Source organism: Hyla sarda, chromosome 5, assembly GCF_029499605.1.
Source record: "Hyla sarda isolate aHylSar1 chromosome 5, aHylSar1.hap1, whole genome shotgun sequence".
Lineage (NCBI taxonomy): Eukaryota > Metazoa > Chordata > Amphibia > Anura > Hylidae > Hyla > Hyla sarda.
Window position 1 is genome coordinate 103,429,218 of NC_079193.1, and position 22,223 is coordinate 103,451,440.

The 22,223-nt window shown below is 43.0% G+C and overlaps 1 protein-coding gene across 9 annotated transcripts in view; it reads right to left on the bottom strand.

The window, feature by feature from the left end:
• The window catches only part of NEK10 (NIMA related kinase 10), a 332,382-nt gene that overhangs the window by 50,509 nt on the left and 259,650 nt on the right, over positions 1 to 22,223 (bottom strand). For all 9 annotated transcript variants that reach the window (XM_056520053.1, XM_056520060.1, XM_056520055.1 and 6 more), the window contains 2 exons: positions 14,433 to 14,610; positions 11,398 to 11,460 (listed from right to left, as the gene is read on the bottom strand). In XM_056520053.1, coding sequence (XP_056376028.1) covers positions 11,398 to 11,460; positions 14,433 to 14,610 — 241 coding nt within the window. The remainder of the gene's footprint in view (positions 1 to 11,397; positions 11,461 to 14,432; positions 14,611 to 22,223) is intronic.

The following is a 22,223-nucleotide window of genomic DNA, read 5'->3' on the forward strand; positions in this document are numbered from 1 at the left end:
TAATAATATAGTGTCTGTACCTGTGTGTGACGGTTTTCTCACAATTCTTCTGTGATTTTCACTCCAATATTTATTTTTATCAGCATACAAAATAACTGTTGTCTCAGATTTTTCCCAGCCTGCAATGCGGCTGAGACCTGACTCACTAGTCAGCTGATGACAGGGAGCCTGTCTGCTTCAATGGGTGGAGGGATTGCTTTGTGGGAGAGAGATCAAACTGCAACTAATGCAACAGCTGTAGGCACCCTGATTGAAAACCACACTGATTTGAAGGGATGCTGCTCATTTTTGTTTCAATGGGTGGGGTGGCTGATGTGTGGGAGGGTGGGAGGGAGGAAGATGGAATTGTGGGATTTGTAGTCAAAAAAAGAAAAGTCAAACAGGAAATACCAGTTCACAAACAGCTAGCCACAGTGTTAAGGTAATCTCACAACATAGCCATTTAGCCCCAAGACAAGCGCAGATCCTTCCTAAGGATGTCCATTACTGTCTGCCAGGCACATACTAAAATCACTTTATGGTGGATAACCCCTTTAATGTACACTGGGTGACACTTTTTGGTGTCCTATATTGGGTGTCCATATTTGGAGTTTAGTTCTAGAGGGGTGTAGCTAGAGGGTGTTTGTTTAATTAATAAATTTATTGATGAAAAAGGCTCATTTCTGGTGCAATTTTTGGCACAAGCTACATAAAACGTTGAAGGCATAAATTACTGTGCATGCTGCACCCCTTCCCTTCAATTCCTTGGTTGAACTTGATGGACGCATGTCTTTTTCAACCATACTAACTATGTAACTATGCATCTCGTCAGGGGTTTACTTACCAACGTGAACCAAAACTGTAAATACCACATAAATATACCTCACATAATGCAGTTGGCATGTGGGACACTCAGTAAACAATGGAAAATTCGCCCTCAGTAAGCAATGGAAAATTCGCCCTCAGTAAGCAATGGAAAATTTGCCCCACTATTTTAGAAAAAAAAACATCACAAAAACTCACCAAAAAAGTGTGTGCAAAGGAAGCCTTACAATTAAAATTATTAAAATTAATTATTATTTACCCTTAATACTTATTATAGTAATCAATGTATGATTATTTTCACATACAAAGAGGGATATTAAAGCTGTGTTCACATGTGTTGAAGCAGCCACCTGGTACCATTAAGGGTTTGGCACGATTTTCCGACATTGCAGCACAAAACGATGCCATTCTTCAGAACATTACAAAAGAGGTGGACCCAAAACACAACTTATGAATACAGCCTTAGTGATTGAACAATTTGGCAGTGGTGAGTGGTTGTATAGAGACAGCCCCTGGGTCCCAGTCCTCTTTTGACGTTGCCTCATTCACCAAGTGATCACCCATTCAAATTTATCTCCAGGCTAGTACATATATGAAGTAACATGTCTCTGTTTACTATATAAACTCACAGCAATTATAGTGCTAACACAGGCATCGAAAAAGGATTTGTTCATCATAGAGATATGGTTTTTATAAACAAACAAATTTGGTTCCATTTCTAATAGCAAGTGTACAGAACTGGTTAGTAAGGTTAGAGAACATAGCATGAGAAGCCAGGAAACCTTTGGAACTGTGATAATGCATCTATTACAAAAAGATATACTATATTACTACACACAAAATAAGTTTCTTCACTATGTGGCAGAGGGAGACTCTTGATGCATTTGTAAAAGCAGTTATATTCCTCAACCGATTACTCTCCATCTAATTAAACAGTCACAGTTGATAAATTGGATTGTATTATTGTGTTCTGATGCCTCCATTTAAATAATGGGCCTCATGGTGTTTTAGCTTTAGAAACCTATTCATTTGCACACTCTTCTGCTTATTTCTCCTTTTTAGAGGAATCTGCATCAGTGTCTAACTATCTGTAAATACTGCACAGTGTCGGTCATTTCATAAAAAACTAGTAAACAAAATAGCAATTGGAGCTTTAGCTGCCACTGGACAGGTTATGACTAACAACAGTTTCAGTCTGAAACAAGTTAGTCCATTATATGAGCATTTCTCCAGTACCTTTTGGAATATTCTTCATGTTTTAAGGATGTGCTGACTCAAGTATCCCTTTGTTAACGATAACTGGCCCATTTAAAAGGGCCAGTGATCAGCTGACAAACAAGAAAACACTTGTTTTCCAGCTGATCGGATCTTTTAAGCAGGCATTAAAGAAAATTTGTCATCAGTTATACCTGCACTAACCTGTCTATACAGAGAGGTAATGCATGTGACACTGATGACAACCATACTTACCTGGTCCCGTTCTGTGCTCTGGTTCTCCCGCACTCTTTAACCATATCTTCCATTCAGGGGCCAACTGGGAGAATGGGCAGAGCTTCGTAATGTCACTGCTGCTGTTTGCTAGCAGCTGGACCCAGCAGAAAGCAGCAGCGGTGACGTCACTGATGACAGCCATACTTACCTGATCCCGTTCTGTGCTCTGGTTCTCACGCACTCTTCAACCATATCTTCCATTCAGGGGCCAACTGGGAGAATGGGCAGAGCTTCGTAATGTCACTGCTGCTGTTTGCTAGCAGCTGGCCCCACAGAAAGCAGCAGCGGTGACGTCACTGATGACAACCATGCTTACCTGATCCCGTTCTGTGCTCTGGTTCTCCCGCATCTCCCGCATTCTTTCACCATATCTTCCATTCCAGAGCCGACTTGGAGAATGGGTGGAGCTTCTTGATGCCAGCAGGACCCAGCAGAGAAGCAGCAGCGGTGACATTACGAAGCTCCACCATATCTTCCATTCCAGAGCCAACTTGGAGAATGGGTGTAGCTTTGTGATGCCAGCAGGACCCTGCAGAGAAGCAGCAGCAGTGACATTATGAAGCTCTGCCCACGCTCCAAGTAAGCCCACTGAGGAAGATACAGCGGAAGATTGAAGGAGAACCAGGGCATGGAACGGGACCAGGTAAGTATGGTTGTCATCAGTGTCACCTGTACTACCTGTCTGTACCAACAGGGTAGTGCAGGTGAAACTGATGACTGATGACAGATTTCCTTTCATACCGTCATTATGACAATATGTGTTGGACAATGATAACATGGATCAACAATGGATGGTTTGTGTGGCCCAGCATGCAGATAACTGAGCTATTTGAAGGATCATGTATATTTTCTAAACTAAATAACCCTAATTCTGATAATCTTTCTGGATACCGTAGCCCTCCCATTCCCCGTATTACCCTGGTTGCCCATCTTTGAAACCTCTACAGCTCTACTATATCTTTCTTGTACACTGGTGCCCAGTACTGTACACCATATTCTATGTGTGGTCTGATTAGTGATTTGTACAGTGGTATAATTTCCTTGTCGTGGGCATCTATTGATGCACCCCATGATTTTATTTGACTTGGCAGCATCTGCCTGACACTGGTCACTACAGCTAAATTTACTATTAACTAAGACTCCTAAGTCCTTTTCCCCGTCAGTCGTCCCAAGTGTGTTCCCATTTAATACATAATCCTCCCCATGTGCATTACCTTACATTTATCAGTGTTGAACCTCATCTGCCACTTCCCAGCCCAAACCTCCAACCTATCCAGATCCATTTGTAATAGTGCACTGTCCTCTATTGTGTTTACCACTTTACAGAGTTTAGTATCATCTGCAAAGATTGCTACTTTACTATTCAACCCCTCTACAAGGTCATTAACCACTTAAAGGGGTATTCCGCCCCTAGACATTTTATCCCCTATCCGAAGGATAGGGGATAAGATGTCAGATCGCCGCGGTCCCGCTGCTGGGGACCCCTGGGATCCCCGCTGCGGCACCGTGCTATCATTACAGCACAGAGCGAGTTCGCTCTGCACGTAATGATGGGCGGTACAGGGGCCGGAGCATCGTTACGTTACGGCTCCGCCCCTCGTGACATCACGGCCCACCCCTTTCAATACAAGTATATGGGAAGGGGTGTGGCAGCCATCACGCCCCCTCCCATAGACTTGCATTAAGGGGACGGGCCGTGCTGTCACGAGGGGCGGCGCCATGACGTCACGTGGCTCCATCCCCTGTATCGCCCGTCATTACGCACAGAGCGAACTCGCTCTGTGCTGTAATGAAAGCGCGGTGCCGCAGCGGGGATCCCGGGGGTCCCCAGCAGCGGGACCGTGGCGATCTGACATCTTATCCCCTATCCTTTGGATAGGGGATAAAATGTCTAGGGGCGGAATACCCCTTTAAGGACTCAGGACATACCTGTACGCCCTGTGTCCGCTCCCTTTCTATAACGCGGGGCCACAGCGGGTCCGCCCTGGCCTCTAACAACGGCCGGAACCCGTGGACAATAGAGTGCGGCACTACGATCAATTAACCCTTTAGATGTGGCGTTCAAAGTTGATCGCGGGGTCTAAAGTGAAAGTAAACTACTCCCGGCTTGCTCAGTCGGCTGTTTGGGAACGCCATGGCGAAATCTCGGCATTCTGAACAGCTGAAACACACAAGGAGGACCCCTAACTATAACCTTGCAAAAAAAAAGTAAAAAAAAAAGTTAATGATGATCATTTAACCCCTTCCGTAATAAAAGTTTGAATCACCCCCTTTTCCCATTTAAAAATAAAAATAAACATATGTGGTATTGCCGCATGTGGAAATGTCCGAATTATAAAAATATATAGTTAATTAAACCGCACGGTCAATGGCGTATGCGCAAAAAATTTTCAAACTCCAAAATAGCATATTTTTGGTCACTTTTTATATCATGAAAAAATGAATAAAAAGTGATCAATATAAAAATGGTACTGCTAAAAACTTCAGATCACGGCACAGAAAATGAGCCATAATACCGCCCAGTACGCGGAAAAATAAAAAAGTTATAGGGGTCAGAATATGACAATTTTAAACGTATAAATTTTTGTGCATGTAGTTATAATTTTTTCCAGAAGTACGACAAAATCAAACCTATATAAGTAGGATATCATTTTCATTGTATGGACCTACAGAATAAAGAGAGGGTGTCATTTTTACCAAAAAATTTACTGCGTAGAGACGGAAGTCGCAAAATTTACAAAATGGTGTTTTTTTTCTTCAATTTTGTTGCACAATGATTTTTTTTTCCGTTTTGCTGTAAAATTTGGGGTAAAATGACTGATGTCATTACAAATTAGTATTGATGGCGCAAAAAAAAAGGGCCATCAAATGGATTTTTAGGTGCAAAATTGAAAGAATTATGATTTTTTTAAAGGTAAGGAGGGAAAAAACGAAAGTGCAAAGGAAATTCCCTGAGTCCTTAAAGGGGTATTCCAGGCTAAAACTATTTTTATATATAAACTGGCTCCGGAAAGTTAAACAGATTTGTAAATTACTTCTATTAAAAAATCTTAATCCTTCCAATAGTTATTAGCTTCTGAAGTTGAGTTGTTGTTTTCTGTCTAACTGCTCTGTGATGACTCACGTCCCGGACATCATTGAGCAGTTAGACAGAAAACTTCAGAAGCTAATAACTATTGGAAGGATTAAGCTTTTTTAATAGAAGTAAATTACAAATCTGTTTAACTTTCCGGAGCCATTTGATGTATAAAAAAAGGTTTTGCCTGGAATACCCCTTTAAGCATTATTTATGAATTTGATTCAGAGATTTTTTTTCGGGACATATTCTACTTTATGTAAGTGGTATATATATGACGCCACATCTCACCGCACTAGGTGAGAGTGTCCGGACACTTCCGGCACCCAGCGGAGAGCGGGGACACGTCTAAGCACTCTGCTTACAACTAACCGTGGAGATCACGGAGGCAGATTGCCCCAGACCGCAACTTTATACCACGTGTGACTGTTAGGGAAAGCCTATGTTATTTCTCCCCACAGGTTTTTAAGCTGTATAAGCTCCGAATGAGCAAATACTGTAGGGATAAAAGAAACATTCTTTTTTACAGGCACCCAGGTCAATTTATGTGGTATTATTGTCTATCATGATAACGGTCTGATTATTGAGCTATAATTTTCTTTTAGCTGTGATTGTGGAGCTAGAAGGGATATGATAATCCTCTAGCCAACTATTTACTTGATCACTTTCTATACCTCCTGAGGACACCTGCTCAGTACCAGCAGGTAGAAACGCGTTGTGGTTTAAAACTATTATCACCTTGTGGTGTGCATCTGCCGCCTAGGGTGATTGGTTGCACTGGACTGGCTGGGCCTTGCAGAGGCCAGTGTAAACCAATGATACTAGTGATCTAACAAATATCATTTATTCATCACTAAACACAATTATATCTTTTTTATTAGTATTTTGATAAATTAAAAGCTAAGTTTTATATGCACATCCCTGGCACTAAGTAACTGCCCTTTATACTTTATGTAAGTGGCAAATTTTCGTCGTTAATTTTACATTTTTATAACTTTGAAGCTCTCTGCTTGTAAGGAAAATAGACATACCAAATAAATTATATATTGATTCACACATACAATATGTTTACTTTATGTTGGCATCATAAAGCTGACATGTTTTTACTTTATGAAGACACCAGAGGGCTTCAAAGCTCAGTCAATTTTTCAAGTAAATTTCAAAATCTGAATTTTTCAGGGACCAGTTCAGTTTTGAAGTGAATTTGAGGCTCTTTATGTTAGAAATACCCCATAATGGACCCCATTATGAAAACTGTGCCCCTCAACGTATTCAAAATGACATTCAGAAAGTTTGTCGACCCTTTAAGTGTTTCACAGGAATAGCAGCAAATTGGAGGTGAAAATTCTAAATCTTCATTTTTTACACTAACATATTCTTGTAGACCCATATTTTTTATTTTTACAAGGGGTAAAAGGAGAAAGAGCCCCCAAAATATGTAACCCAATTTCTTTCAAGTAAGGAAATACCTCACATGTGGATGTAAAGTGCTTTGTGGGTGCACCAGAGGGCTCAGAAGAGAAGGACCGACAATGGGATTTTGGAAAGCAAATTTTGCTGAAACGGTTTTTGGTGGGCATGTCACATTTAGGAAGCCCCCATGGTGCCAGAACAGCGAAAAACACCCCACATGGCATACTATTTGGGAAACTACCCCCTTTAAGAAATGTAACAAGTGGTACAGTGAGCCTTAACACCCCAAAGGTGTTTGCCGAATTTTCAATAAAGTTGGACGTGAAAATTAAAAATCTTATTTTTTCACTAAAATGCAGATGTTACCCCAAATTTTGCATTTTCACAAGGGGTAATAGGTGAAAATGTCCCCCAAAATTTGAAACACCATTTCTCTCTAGTAAGGAAATATATCATATGTGGATGTAAAGTGATCTGCAGGTGCACTAGAGGGCTCAGAAGGGAAGGAGCGACATTGGGCTTTTGGAAAGCGAATTTTGCTGAAATGGTTTTTGCGGGGTATGTCTCATTTAGGAAGCCCCCATGGTGCTAGAACAGCATAAAACTCCCCACATGGTATACTATTTGGGAAACTACACCCCTCAAGGAACGTAACAAGAGGTACAGTGAGCCTTAACATGCCACAGGTGTTTGACGACTTTGTGTTGAAGTTGGATGTGAAATGCTGATGTTACCCCAAATTTTTCATTTTTACAAGGAGTAATAGGTGAAAATGTCCCCCAAAATTTGAAACCCCATTTCTCTCGAGTAAGGAAATACCACATATGTGAATGTATAGTGATCTGCGGGTGCACTAGAGGGCTCAGAAGGGAAGGAGCGACATTGGGCTTTTGGAAAGCGAATTTTGGTGAAATGGTTTTTGGGGGGCATGTCACATTTAGGAAGCCCCCATGGTGCCAGAACAGCGAAAAACACCTCACATGGCACACTATTTAGGAAACTACACCCCTCAAGGAACGTAACAAGGGGTGCAATGAGCATTTAAACCCCACTGGCGTTTGACAGATCTTTGTATCAGTGGGCTGTGCAAAAGAAAAATTACATTCTTCATTTTCACGGACCACTGTTTAAAAAATCTGTCAGTCACCTGTGGGGTGATAAGGCTCACTATACCCCTTGTTACGTTCCATGAGGGGTGTAGTTTCAAAACTGGTGTCACATTTATTTTGTGTTTATGCCAGAACCGCTGTAATCAGCAGCCACCCCTGTGCAAATCACCAGTTTAGGCCTCAAATGTACATGGCGCTCTCACTCCTGAGCCTTGTTGTGCGTCTGCAGAGCATTTTACGTCCACATGTGGGGCATTTACGTACTTGGGAGAAATTGTGTTACAAATTTTGTCTCCTTTTACTTTTTATGAAAATGAAAAGAATGGGGCAACGCCAGCATGTTAGAGTAAAAAAATAATAATTTTTTACACTAACATGCTGTTGTAGACCCCAACTTTACCTTTTCATAAGGGGTGAAAGGAGAAAAAGGCCCCTAAAATTTGTAGCGCAATTTCTCCCGAGTACGGAGATACCCCATGTGTGGCCCTAAACTGTTGCCTTGAAATATGACAGGGCTCTGAATTGAGAGAGAGTGTCATGCGAATTTGAGGCCTAAATTAGGGATTTTCATAGGGGTGTACCCTGATGCAAGCGTGACACTTGCCTCCTACACCAAAAATACTGTACGTTAGGTTTCCCCAAACAGGGTGCCTCCAGCTGTTGCAAAACTCCCAATATGCCTGGACAGTCAATGGTTGTCCGGCAATACTGGGAGTTGTTATTTTGCAACAGCTGGAGGCTTTGTTTTGGAAAAACTGACGTTTAAGATGTTTGTTTGTTTTATTGGGGGGGGGGCGACAGTGTAAGGGTGTAGTGTATATGTAGTGTTTTACTCTTTATTTAGGGTTAGTGTAGTGTAGTGTAGTGTTTTTAGGGTACATTCACACGGGCTGAGATTTACAGTGAGTTTCCCGCTGCAGCGGAAAATTTGCCGCATCTCGAACTTGAAGCGAGAACCTTACTGTAAACCCCCGCCCGTGTGAATGTACCCTGTTCATGTGGGGGAAGGGGTGGGGGACAAAACTACAGTAGTAGTATGTAGTATGCAACAGCTGGAGGCACACTGGTTGGGATTGGGAAACACTGAGTTAGGTAACAGACTACCGCAGTGTTTCTGCACAACTGTCGGTTTCCTAACTCAGTGTTTCCCAACCCATGTGCCTCCAGCTGTTGCAAAACTACAACTCCCAGCATGAATGGTCTGTCAGTGCATGCTGGGAGTTATTGTTTTGCAACAAGATGCACAAAATGAGTTAGGAAACAATGTTTCCCAACCAGTCCGCTTCCAGATGTTGAAATACTACAACTCCCAGCATGCCCAGACAGCCAAAGGGCATGTTGGGAGTTGTAGTTATGCAACAACTGGAGGAGAACAGTTTGGAGACCACTGTGTAGTGGTCTCCAAACTGTAGCCTTCCAGATGTTGCAAGACTTCAACTCCAAGCATGCCCAGACATGCTGGGAGTTGTAGTTCGGCAAATTCTGAAGGGCAAGATGTTGCCGAACTACAACTTCCAGCATGCCTGGACAGTCTCGGCATGCTTTGAATTGACATCTTGAGCGCTACAGTTTGGGCACCACTGTATAGTGGTCTCCAAACTGTGCCCATCCAGATGTTGCAAAACTACAATTCCCAGCATGCCGAGACTGTCCAAGCATGCTGAGAGTTGTAGTTCTGCAACATCTGAAGGGCCAGATGTTACAGAACTACAACTCCCAGCATGCCTGGACAGTCTGGGCATGCTGAGAGTTGTAGTTTTGCAACATCTGGAAGGACAGTGGTCTCCAAACTGTGGCCCTCCAAATGTTGCAAAACTACAACTCCCAGCATGCCCAGACAGCCAAAGTTGTAGTTTTGAAACTCAGATATAGCAGTGAAGATCACTTTACGGCGATCTTCACAGCTGTATCTGGGAAACCGCCGCCGCCTCCACTTTGCCTGCGCCTTCTGTCAGCCGCTGGTCCCTGGTCCTTGGTCGTTGCGTGAGCCCAGGTAATCGGCACTGGTGGTCCCTGTAATACCCCCCCCCCCCCCACACACACATAGCCGCCATCTTCCCCTGCTCTGCCCTGAAATCCAGGGGTGGGCAGAGCAGGGGAAATTAACCTTCCCCCCTCGCCCCTGCCTTGCGATTCGCCGATTGGCCGCATCGGCCATTCCCAGGGGATAGGAGGAGGTGGCACCCCTGCCACCTCACTCCTATCCTTAAGGATGATCGGGGCTGTCTCTGACAGCTCCAATCATCCCTATTTTCCGGGCTATCGGGTCATCAGAGACCCGATCAGCCCGGAATAGCCACGTATTGCCAATCTGAAATGATCGGCGATTTGTGGCGATCGCTGACATGGTCTCAGGACCTCCCCAGGCATTTGCACGGGATGACTGTGTACAGGTACGCCCTTGGTCCTTGAGTACCAGGACGCAAGGACGTATCCATATGCCCGTGGTCCCCAACAGGTTAATAACCACCCTCTGTTTCCTATCACTGAGCCAGTTACTTTCCCATTTACACACATTCTCCCCCAGCCCCATCCTTTTTGATTTATGCACCAACCTTTTATGTGGCACCTTATCAAATGCTTTGGAAAAATCCAGATATACGACATCCAGCGATTGCCCCTGGTCCAGTTTGGAGCTCACCTCCTCATAAAAACTGATCAGATTAGTTTGACAGGACCGATCCCTCATAAAGCCATGCTGATATGGAGTCATACATTTATTTTTATCAAGATACTCCAAAATAGCATCTCTTAGAAAACCCTCAAACAATTTACATACAACTGAGGTTAAACTAGCAGGTCTATAATTCCCGGGGTCACATTTTGACCCCATTTTAAATATTGGCACCACATTTGCCATGCACCAGTCCAAGGGAACAGTCCCTGTTACTATAGAGTCCCTGAATAATAAAAATAGGGATCTGTCTATTACATCACTTAATTCCTTTTGAACACAGGGGTGAATGCCATCTGGAACATTTTGGGGTTAGTTTTACTCTCTTTGGCAATGAGTCTTTCTGTCTCTATTTTTGGGCCTTTATCTGTTTTTTTTTTACATATTTTACATTTTTCTCTATAGCTTTTTAATGCTTCTTCACTGCCGTCCTTTTTTTAGTAGTTTAAAGGCTTTATTTTTGTCATTTATTTGCCCCCTTAACATTTTTATATATTTAGCAAATATATAAGCCAATTTGGGTCTTGATAAATGACCCCCTATCTATGTGCATAGAAGTTTCTGGTGAAACACACATGGTTTTGCCATGTTTTAATAGGCTGTACAGTACACTACCACTACATTTGGTTTCAGCCTTACCTCTTCTTCACTTTTACCACAAGTCGACCATGCTGGATTGTCAGTAAGGTAGCTCTACATGGTCAGAACAATATATGTCTGACAACTGATGGTCGGAATTGTATTATGATCACAGTAGAAATGTAAGTCTACATATTTTACATTCGAAGTAATACTTTTATAGATTGTCAAATGTATTATACTGCTTATACCTGTAGTTGGTGCTTTAAAATAGATTGAATTATCTAGTTCATCTTCAACTTCAGAAAACACATCTGTCAGAAAGAAAAGACATTGTAGACTAAGCATGCAATAATTTAAAATTTATAGTAGTGACAGGATACATATATCAACAAGGGACTCTATCAGGTTAGAACATCTTAAATGGGCACTATCAGATATAAAAACTTTTTATATGTTGTACATCTTTTTATATGTTGTACATCTTTCTAATATACTTCTTTAAAAAAATATTCACATTTTATTAAAGAAAACTGCCTTTGAAAAAAAAAAATCTCACCACTAGGGGTCCCCATACCTCCCAGGACACTGATGAGTCCCACGGCAGCATGAATGTGTCTAAAGGTTATGGACACAAGATGGCTGATTGACAAGGCTGCAGGAGGAACACTGCTGTAACACAGAGTTTTACCAAACATGTGCCTCCAGCTGTTGCAAAACTACAAGTCAAAGTCAAAGAATGTCTGGGAATTCTAGGAGTTCTAGTCTTGCAAGAGCTGTAGACACACAGCTGAAGGCAACACTGCTGCAAAAAAAGAGTTATCCAAACACTGTACCACCAATTATTGCAAAACAAATACAAGTCCCAGCATTAAAGGACTGGCAAAGGTGCAGACTATTCCTAAGGGGTAAAAGGAGAAAAAGCCCCCTAAAATTTGTAGTGCAATTTCTCCCGAAATACACAATATGTGGTCCTAAAATGTTTCCTTGAAATACGACAGGACTCCAAAGTGAGAGAGAGCGCCATGCGCATTTGACGACTAAATTGGGGATTTCATATGGGTGGACATAGGGGTATTCTACGCCAGTGACTCCCAAACAGGGTGCCTCCAGCTGTTGATAAACTCCCAGCATGTCTGGACAGTCAGTGGCAGACCTCCAGCTGTTGCAAAACTATAACTGACCGACTGTGCATGCTGGGAATTGTAGTTTTGCAAAAGCTGGACGCACACTGTTTGGAAAACCTTCAGTTAGGTTCTGTTACTTAACTCAGTATTTTCCAACCAGTGCGCCTCCAGCTGTTGCAAAACTACAACTCCCAGCATGTACTGATTGCCAAAGGGCATGCTGGGAGATGTAGATATACAACAGGTGGTGGTACGCAACTACAACTCCCAGCATGGCGAGACAGCCGTTTGCTGTTCGTGCATGCTGGGAGTTGTAGTTTTGCAAGATTGCACAGTGATCTCCAAACTGTGGCCCTCCAGATGTTGCAAAACTACAAATCCCAGCATGCCCAGTTGGATTTGTAGTTGTGCAACATCTGGAGGGCTACAGTTTGGAGACCACTGTATAGTGGTCTCAAAACTGTAGCCCTCCAGATGTTGCTAGGCAACTCACCGGCTTCTGTAGTCTGCAGGATCGCCGCACGCCGCACCAGGGAGAGGAGCGCCGCAAGCCACCACCGATCGCCGCCGTTAAGTGAGCTCCACCGCCGCCACAGGGCACACTACAGTTCCCCCGTTCTGTCCCTACCACCATGGGTGGGCAGAACGAGGGAACCAAACTTTAACCCCCCCGCCCCCGATCTGCTATTGGTCGGTCACTATCCCTTCAGAGGATAGGCGATTTGCGGCGATCGCCGACATGGGGGAGTCTCAGGACCCCCCTCGGTGATGTGCCAGGATGCCTGCTGAATAATTTCAGCAGGCATCCTGGTCCCCGACTGGCTATGGGCGGGGACTGGAATTCCCATGAGCGTACCTGTACGCCCTACGTCCTTAAGGACTCATGATACATGGCATATGCGTTGCATCCTGAAGATGTTAAAAAAAATTATGTTTGTAAGTCGCCATATTCTGTGAGCCATTTTGTTTTTTCTCTGACGCAATTGTGTGAGGACTCTTGTTTACATGTTGATGTTTTTTGGGGGAATACTTTTGGGTCTGTTTTGGGGGTATATAACATATATACATATATATATATATATATATATATATATATATATATATATTTTTTTTTTTTTTTTTCATTATTTTTTTTTCTATTTATAATTTTATCATTATTTTATAATTTTTTTTTATAAATGCAAATTTTTTTTTTCACATTTTTTACACTTTACATTTCTTTTTTATTATGATACACATAATTAAATGGAGTACACATCTGTATTACATTGAATCATACCTATGTTTGACACTATGTTTGACAGATCAGTCTCTACCTTAGGTAAAGACTCATCTGCTCCTGTTGCCATGACAACGGAGGCCACTGTCAGGCCTCTGGTTGCCATGCCCTTTGCAGAGCGCCGATCGGTGACAGAGGGAGCTCCCTCCCTCTATAATCCTAATAGACCCTGCGGTCTGTATTGATGGACCAATAGCAGGGATCGCTGGCTGGGGACTGCTGCGATTGGTCCCTGGCTGGCTTCAGGGAGGCTTGGCTGTGCACACATCCAAGCTCAATAAACTGTCACAGCGCCCGACGGCGCTGTGAGATTTTATTTCTATAAGGTACATGTACGTGGTGATGCGGGAAGTCAGCCCTAATCACCACGTACATGTACCTCCCTTTGGGTAAAGAGGTTAATGTTTGCATCTGCTTCAGTTTTTTGCAGTCTGGAGAAGGCAGCCTTCAAACCTGAGACAGCTGCAGCAGTATCAGATGAGAACTGGGCCAGTATATCTGTAGACAAGTACAGCAGTCTCATCGAGAACTACAGAAATTGCTTGATAATAGTGACTGTGATAAATGGTAACAAAATAATAAGCTTAAGGTACCATGATTTTTCTCCAGGCCAGTTTCAATAATTTGGTTTTCTAAATGATTCTGTTGAACCAAAATTCTAAAGCAATGTCTGATTTTCATTTTCAATATTTTTGAAATTAATTATTACTTTTGTCAATGTGGGTTTTTCTGTATTTCTGTAAATAATTATTTTGACTACAGCTGCCTTTTAGTAAATTTACCTTAATTCAGTTTAACAAATGTCTATGTTAATAGATTCAATCTCTCAAAATAGCCATTGCTTGACCAACAGCAAAAAAAAAAAAAAAAAAACAATTACCTTTGCCAAGGCTGTCTAAGGAGTAGCTATGGTCTGGAAGAAAGACATCAGAACCTTTATCATTGTTTGTTTGCAATAGCCCCATGGGAATGAAAGCACTCTCTGAAATGTCACTCTTGCAGCTTGCAATTCCACTGCTACTACTGCTACTGCTCATGCTGGATTTCTCATATTGGTCCTGGGACAAAATGGAAAAAATAAGGTAAACACAAATCACTAAATAAATGAATAATAAAAACAATATTAATAATCATTGTGAAGACAATCTAAATAAAGTTTATCACAGAATGTGTCTCCGGTACTGCTCTAGTTTAACTGCATGTTATGCTTAAACTATGGGTTTAACCGCTTTTAAGCCTGCTTGCTGCAAGATTTGTGGTGCTCATCCGATTGCTGCAAACAGTGTCCATATAGCAAAACAATCTCAAGGAGGTGAGGAGTAAATTGTGGCACTCACCATCGAAATGTAGTAAAAATCTTCTTTATTAATAGAACATATCTTTCACTGCAGGTAATGCCGACAGCAGGGAAGTGATATGTGCAGGGGTGCTCAGGAGACACCCACACATATCACTACCCTGCTGTCGGCATTACCCGCAATGAAAGATATGTTCTATTAATGAAGAAAATTTTTACCGCATTTCGATGGTGAGTGCCACAATATACTCCTTACCTTCGGGATTGTTTTACAACATAAATAAAACTGATGTTTGTATACAGTCAATGGCCATTGGAAACAAATTTTGGGGAAATAATCCAGGCAAAATTAACAGATTTTGCCACCCATATAAATCAATGGGTAGAAAACCTGCTGCAAAACACGCACAAATGAACATACCCAGAGCAGTTTTGCATACATAATGTAATTTAACATACTCAGTGTATATTATACAGTGACCCCCCCGACCTCCGATGACCCCGACATACGATAATTTCAACATACGATGGCCTCTCAGAGGCCATCGTATGTTGAAGGCAGCATCAACATACAATGCTTTTGTATGTCGGGGCCATCGCATAAACGGCTATCTGGCAGCGCAGACTGCTTCAGCTGCTGCCGCATAGCCGTTTAAGGTGCCCCGTGTGGTCTGGTGATGGTCACTCACCTGTCCCCGGTGCTCCGGACCATTCTGTTTAGGATCCCCTGCATCGCCGTCGCTCTCCTTCATCGTCATCACGTCGCCGCGCACGCCGTCCCGTCATCCAATAGGAGCGGCGTGCGCAGCGACGTGATGACGGCAATGAAGAGCGACGATCCCAGGCAGCGGTGACGGCCCAAGCGGCGGGGACAGGTGAGTATAATTTCCTATACTTAACATTGCACGGATCCCTTAACATATGATGGTTTCAACTAACGATGGATCATTTGGAACAAATTACCATCGTATGTTGAGGGACCACTGTATACCATTTCCTCTGCATTACTTTAGAAATATTTCCCTTTCCCAATGAATGTATTTCTACAACATCACATACAATATATGATCCAACATGTAAAGGTCATTTTTATTGGAAACAAATACACAATGCTGTGGCTGGAAAGTACTCAGGTATCAAAGTGCCTCAAGATTTTTTTGTACCTTACATCTGCAATTGTTTGTATATCTATATAACACATTACTATTTTGCTCTATGTACAGTCAGGCGACCTCACCTTGTAATGGTACCTCAGGTTTGAGCTACGGTTAGCACTCCTTTAAATTCTTTAGTTATTTGCTAACAAAAAACACTTTCATGTACAACAAGGCATAACATCAGCACTTTTTCATTGTGTTTACAGTACAATGCAAACACTTACTAAGAACTGCGAAAGTAAGTGGATTATTTGATGTCCTAAAGGAACTAACTGTTTAACATGGCAAACCATACACCTTATAGTTGAAAGTTTACATACACTATATAAAAAGACACATATGCCTGCTTTTCTCACTGGCTGACATGTTATCAGAATAAACCTTACTCATTTTAGGTCAATTAGGATAACCAAAACTATTTATATTTGCCAAATGCCAGAATAATGAGAGAGATCATTTTTAAGGCATTTTTTTTTCTTTCTGCAAAGTTTACAAACATTTCATTAGTATTTGGTAGCATAGCCCTTAACCCCTTAAGGACCCAGCCATTTTACACCTTAGGACCAGAGCGTTTTTTGAACATCTGACCACTGTCACTTTAAACATTAATAACTCTGGAATGCTTTTAGTTATCATTCTGATTCCGAGACAGTTTTTTCGTGACATATTCTACTTTAACATAGTGGTAATTTTTTGTGGTAAATTGCATCCTTTCTTGGTGAAAAATTCCAAAATTTGATGAAAAAATTGAAAATGTTGCATCTTTCTAACTTTGAAGCTCTCTGCTTGTAAGGAAAATGGATATTCCAAATAAATTGTATTTTTATTTACAAATACAATATGTCTACTTTATGTTTGCATCATAAAATGTATGAGTTTTTACTTTTGGAAGACACCAGAGGGCTTCAAAGTTCAGCAGCAATTTTCAAATTTTTCACAAAATTTTCAAACTCACTATTTTTCAGTGACCAGTTCAGTTTTGAAGTGGATTTGAAGGGTCTTCATATTAGAAATACCCCACAAATGACCCCATTTTAAAATTGCACCCCCAAAAGTATTCAACATGACATTCAGTAAGTGTTTTAACCCTTTAGGTGTTTCATAGGAATAGCAGCAAAGTGAAGGAGAAAATTCTAAATCTTAATTTTTTACACTCACATGTTCTTGTATACCCAAATTTTGAATTTTTGCAAGGGGTAAAAAGGAGAAAATTTTTACTTGTATTTGAAACCCAATTTCTCTTGAGTAAGGACATACCTCATATGTCTATGTTAATTGTTCGGCGGGCGCAGTAGAGGGCTCAGAAGGGAAGGAGCAACAAATGGTTTTTGGGGGGCATGTCACCTTTAGGAAGCCCCTATGGTGCCAGAACACCAAAAAAAAAAAAAAAAAAAAACAACATGGCATACCATTTTGGAAACTAGACCCCTCCCTCGGGGAACATAACAAGGGATAAAGTGAACCTTAATACCCCACAGGTGATTCACGACTTTTGCATATGTAAAAAAAATGTAAACAAATTTTTACCTAAAATGCTTGGTTTCCCAAAAATTTAACATTTTTAAATAGGGTAATAGCAGAAAATAACTCCCAAAATTTGAAGCCCAATTTTTCCAATTCAGAAAACACCCCATATGGGGGTGAAAAGTGCTCTGCTGGCGCACTACAGGTCTCAGAAGAGAAGGAGTCACATTTGGCTATTTGAAAGCAAATTTTGCTCTGGGGGCATGCCGCATTTAGGAAGCCCCTATGGTGCCAGAACAGCAAAAAAAAAAAACCCCACATGGCATACCATTTTGGAAAGTAGACCCCTCGGGGAACTTAACAAGGGGTAATGTGAACCTTAATACCCCACAGGTGTTTCACGACTTTTGCATATGTAAAAAAAAAAAAAAAAAGTTTTTACCTAAAATGCTTGGTTTCTCAAAAATGTTACATTTTTAAAAAGGGTAATAGCAGAAAATACTAGGGATCGACCGATTATCGGTTTGGCCGATATTATCGGCTGATAATCACGATTTTGGGCATTATCGGTATCGGCAATTATCGGTACCGACCCCCCCCCCCCCCGACCCGCCGCACCGCGACCGCCCCCCCGACCCGCCGTACCCCCCACCGCACTGCCCCGGCCCCATTGCCTCCCCCATCCCCATTTTTCCAATTACCTGTTCCCGGGGCCCGCGCTACTTCTGGCTCCTGCTGCGTCCTGCGTTACGCTGTGCGCAATGACGAGTGACGTGCGCGACGTGACGTCACCGTCAGTGCGCACAGTGACAGCTCAGGAGGACGCCACCGGAGCCAGATGTAGAGTGGACCCCGGGAACAGGTAATTATAAAACCGGGGATGGGGAAGGCAATGGGGCCGGGGCGGTGCGGTGGGGGGTGCGACACGGCGGACGCGGTGCGGCGGGTCACGAGGGCGGTCGCAGTGCGGTGCGGCGGTCGCGGAGGGGCAGTCGCAGCGCGTTGCGGCGGTGGGGGGAGCGGTGGCAGTGATAGGACTCAGGACCCCCGGACAGGCAGAGGGAGAGAAGCGGGTGGCGGCAGCGGCCTATGGCACCACAAAAGCCACTGCAGTGCATTGATTTAAAGTGCCCGCTTTAAATCAATGATCTGCAGCGGTGTCGCAGGAGGATAAATAGCCGATAACTTATACCGGAATATCGGTATAAGTTATCGGCTATCGGCCCTAACCTCCACCGATTATCGGTATCGGCCCTATAAAAAACGATATCAGTCGATCCCTAGAAAATACCCCCCAAAATTTGTAACACAATTTCTCCCGAGAACGGGGATAGCGCATAAGTGACCCTAAACTGTTGCCTTGAAATACGACAGGACTCCAAAGTGAGAGCGCCATGCGCATTTGAGGCCTAAATTAGGGACTTGCATAGGGATGGACATAGGGGTATTCTATGCCAGTGATTCCCAAACAGGGTGCCTCCAGCTGTTGTAAAACTCCCAGCATGCCTGGATAATCAGTGGCTGTCTGGCAATACTGGGAGTAGTTGCTTTGCACCAGCTGGAGGCTCCGTTTTGGAAACAGTGGCGTACCAGATGTTTTTCATTTTTATTGGGGAGGGGAGGGGGGCTGTGTAGAGGTATGTGTATATGTAGTGTTTTTTACTTTTTCTTCTATTTTGTGTTAGTGTAGTGTAGTGTTTTTAGGGTACAGTCACATGGGCGGGGGTTCACAGTAGTTTCTCGCTGGCAGTTTGAGCTGCGACAGAAAATTTGCCGCAGCTCAAACTTGCAGACGGATACTTACTGTAAACCTCCGCCCATGTGAGTGTACCCTGTACATTCACATTGGGGGGGGGGAACATCCAGCTGTTGCAAAACTAGAACTCCCAGCATGTATCAGTGCATGCTGGGAGTTGTAGTTTTGCAACAGCTGGAGGCCTACTACTTTGGCTGGGAATGTTGGGGATTGTAGTTATGCAACAGCTGGAGACACACTGGTTTGCTACTTAACTCAGTGTTTCACAATCAGTGTGCCTCCAGCTGTTGCAAAACTACAACTCCCAGCATGTACGGTGCATGCTGGGAGTTGTAGTTTGCAACAGCTGGAGGCACACCGGTCGTGAAACAACTCTCAGCAGTCACCGACAGCCAACGGGCATGCTGGAAGTTGTAGTTATGCAACCAGCAGATGCACCACTACAACTCCCAGCATGCACTTTAGCTGACTGTGCAAGCTGGGAGTTGTAGTTATACAACAGCTGAAGGTACACTTTTCAATAGAAAAAATGTGCCTTCAGCTGTTACAAAACTATAAGTCCCAGCATGCCCATAAGGGAATGCTGTGAGTTGTGGTGGTCTGCCTCCTGCTGTTGCATAACTACAGCTCCCAGCATGCCCTTTTTGCATGCTGGGAGCTGTTGCTAAGCAACAGCAGGAGGCTGTCACTCACGTCCAACTGCTGATCCACGCCGCCACTGCAGGTCAGTCCCTCGTTGTCGCCGCCGCCGCTCCTGGGGCCCCGATCCCAACAGGGATGCCGGGGATCGGGGTCCCCAGCTGCCAGCGTCCACGTCCCGCACCCGCTCACGTCCTCCAGAAGAGGGGCGGAGCGGGTTGCGGGAGTGACACCCGCAGCAGGTGCCCTGATTGGTCGGCCGGTAAACCGGCCGACGAATCAGGGCGATCGTGTGGTGGCACCAGTGCCTCCTCTCTCCTGCTGGCTATGGTTGTTCGGGGCCGTCAGAGACCCGATTGACCCGGAATCCGCTTAAGATCACTGGGCTGAATTGTACATCATCATGACCACCGTGGGTGATATGCCGCGATGCCTGCTGAACGATTTCAGCAGACATCTGGCACCGGCTCCGCTCCAATTGGCTGCGGGGGGCTGGGAAAGCACATGACGTTCTCATACGTCATGTGTCCTTAAGGACTCAGAAATGGAGATGTATGAGAACGTCATGTGTCCTTAAGGGGTTAAACTGTATGACTTGGGTCAGCCTCTCTTTGCCCATAAATTTTCAATAGGATTGAGATCAGGGCTTTGTGATGGCCACTCCAAAACATTGACTTTGTTATCCTTAAGACACTTTGTATTGGCAGTATGCTTCGGGTCATTGTCCATTTGAAAGACCCATTTCTGCCCAAGCTTTAACTTCCTGGCTGATGTCTTGAGATGTTGCTTTAGTATTGCCACATATTCTTCTTTTCTCATGATGCCATCTATATTGTGAAGTGCACCAATCCCTCCTGCACCAAAACAACCCCACAACATGATGCTGCCACCCCCGTGTTTCACAATTGGGATGGTGTTTTTAGGCTTTCAAGCTTCTTCCTTTTTCCTCCAAACATATTGATGGTCATTACGGCCAGACAGGACAAGTCTCCAAAAATGTAGGTCTTTGTTTCTGTGTGCATTTGCAAACAAGAATCTAGCTTTTATATGTTTCTTTTGGAGTAGTGGCTTCTTCCTGGAAGAGTGGCCTTTCAGCTCATGTTGATACAGTACTCGTTTCACTGTGGATAATGACACAATCTTACCAGCTTCCGCCAGCATCTTCACAAGGTCTTTTGCTTTTGTTATTTGGTTGATATGCACATGCTGGACCAAAGCACATTCATCTCTGAGACACAGAACCCTTCTCCTTCCTGAGCGATAAGATGGCTGGTCAATCCCATCTTGTTTGTATTTGCGTATAATTGTTTGTACAGATGAATGAGGCATCTGCAGGTATCTGGAAATTGCACCCAAGGATGATCCAGACTTGAGCAAGTCCACAATTCTCTTCCTGATAGCTTGGCCGATTTCGTTCCCATGATGTTACATACAGAAGCAGTGTGTTTCTGGCATGCATTAAAATACATCCACAGGCTTGTCTCTAATTAACTCTAATTAAGATGTTGCCAATAAACCTCTCAGAAGCTTATTTGGTATCCTGGATGAGGAGGTGTGGCCCCATCATGTCCGTACCTTTCTTAGGGACACTCTGGGTCCACTCTTCCTTTGCAAACTGCTCCAGGTCTCTCTTATTGGAAGGGTGCCTTTTCCCAACAGCAATTTTAAGATCCTTCCACAAGTGTTCAATGGGATTTAGATCTGTTGCTTCTCCCCCCTGTTGCTTCTCTCCCCCCCCCCCTAGCTCCTGTGGCGACATACTAATCCATATTGTATTACTAGTCTTCTTTTTCATTTTACTCAGTGATAGTGTTTGCTTGATACAGCTGTATGTGACGGGATGGCGGGCCTATTTTGCTGTTCTTTTGGCACAGGGTGCATGTTCTTTGTTAATGGTTCTGTTATCGGCTAGATTTTGATTATATGCTTACTCTGATGCTAGTTAGACTGGTACTTTCTAGTACATTTCTTTTATTTTCTGAAGTGATATTGTACCATTGTATGTCTTTCTTGTAATGCAAATAAAAAAACAAATAAAATAAATAAATAAAAAACTGATCAGAAAAAATCTAAGGATTTTTAAGAAATCAATGAAATTGCATCATCATATGGGCTGTCCCAAATTGACACTATCACTGACAAAAGGGACTCTTGTGTCCAACCTAGCTAGTTCAATCCTATAATAATTACCAAAAAAGTAGCTAAAAGTTCAAATCTTTATTACAAAATCTTGTTAAAACCCTATTACATAAGGTACATATTCCAAAAGCAATATTTACAAATACATATAGATCGATAAGTATACACAAAAAGGAGGGCTCCAACTTGGAGATCCTCCCAAAAGTCAATCCCAAAATA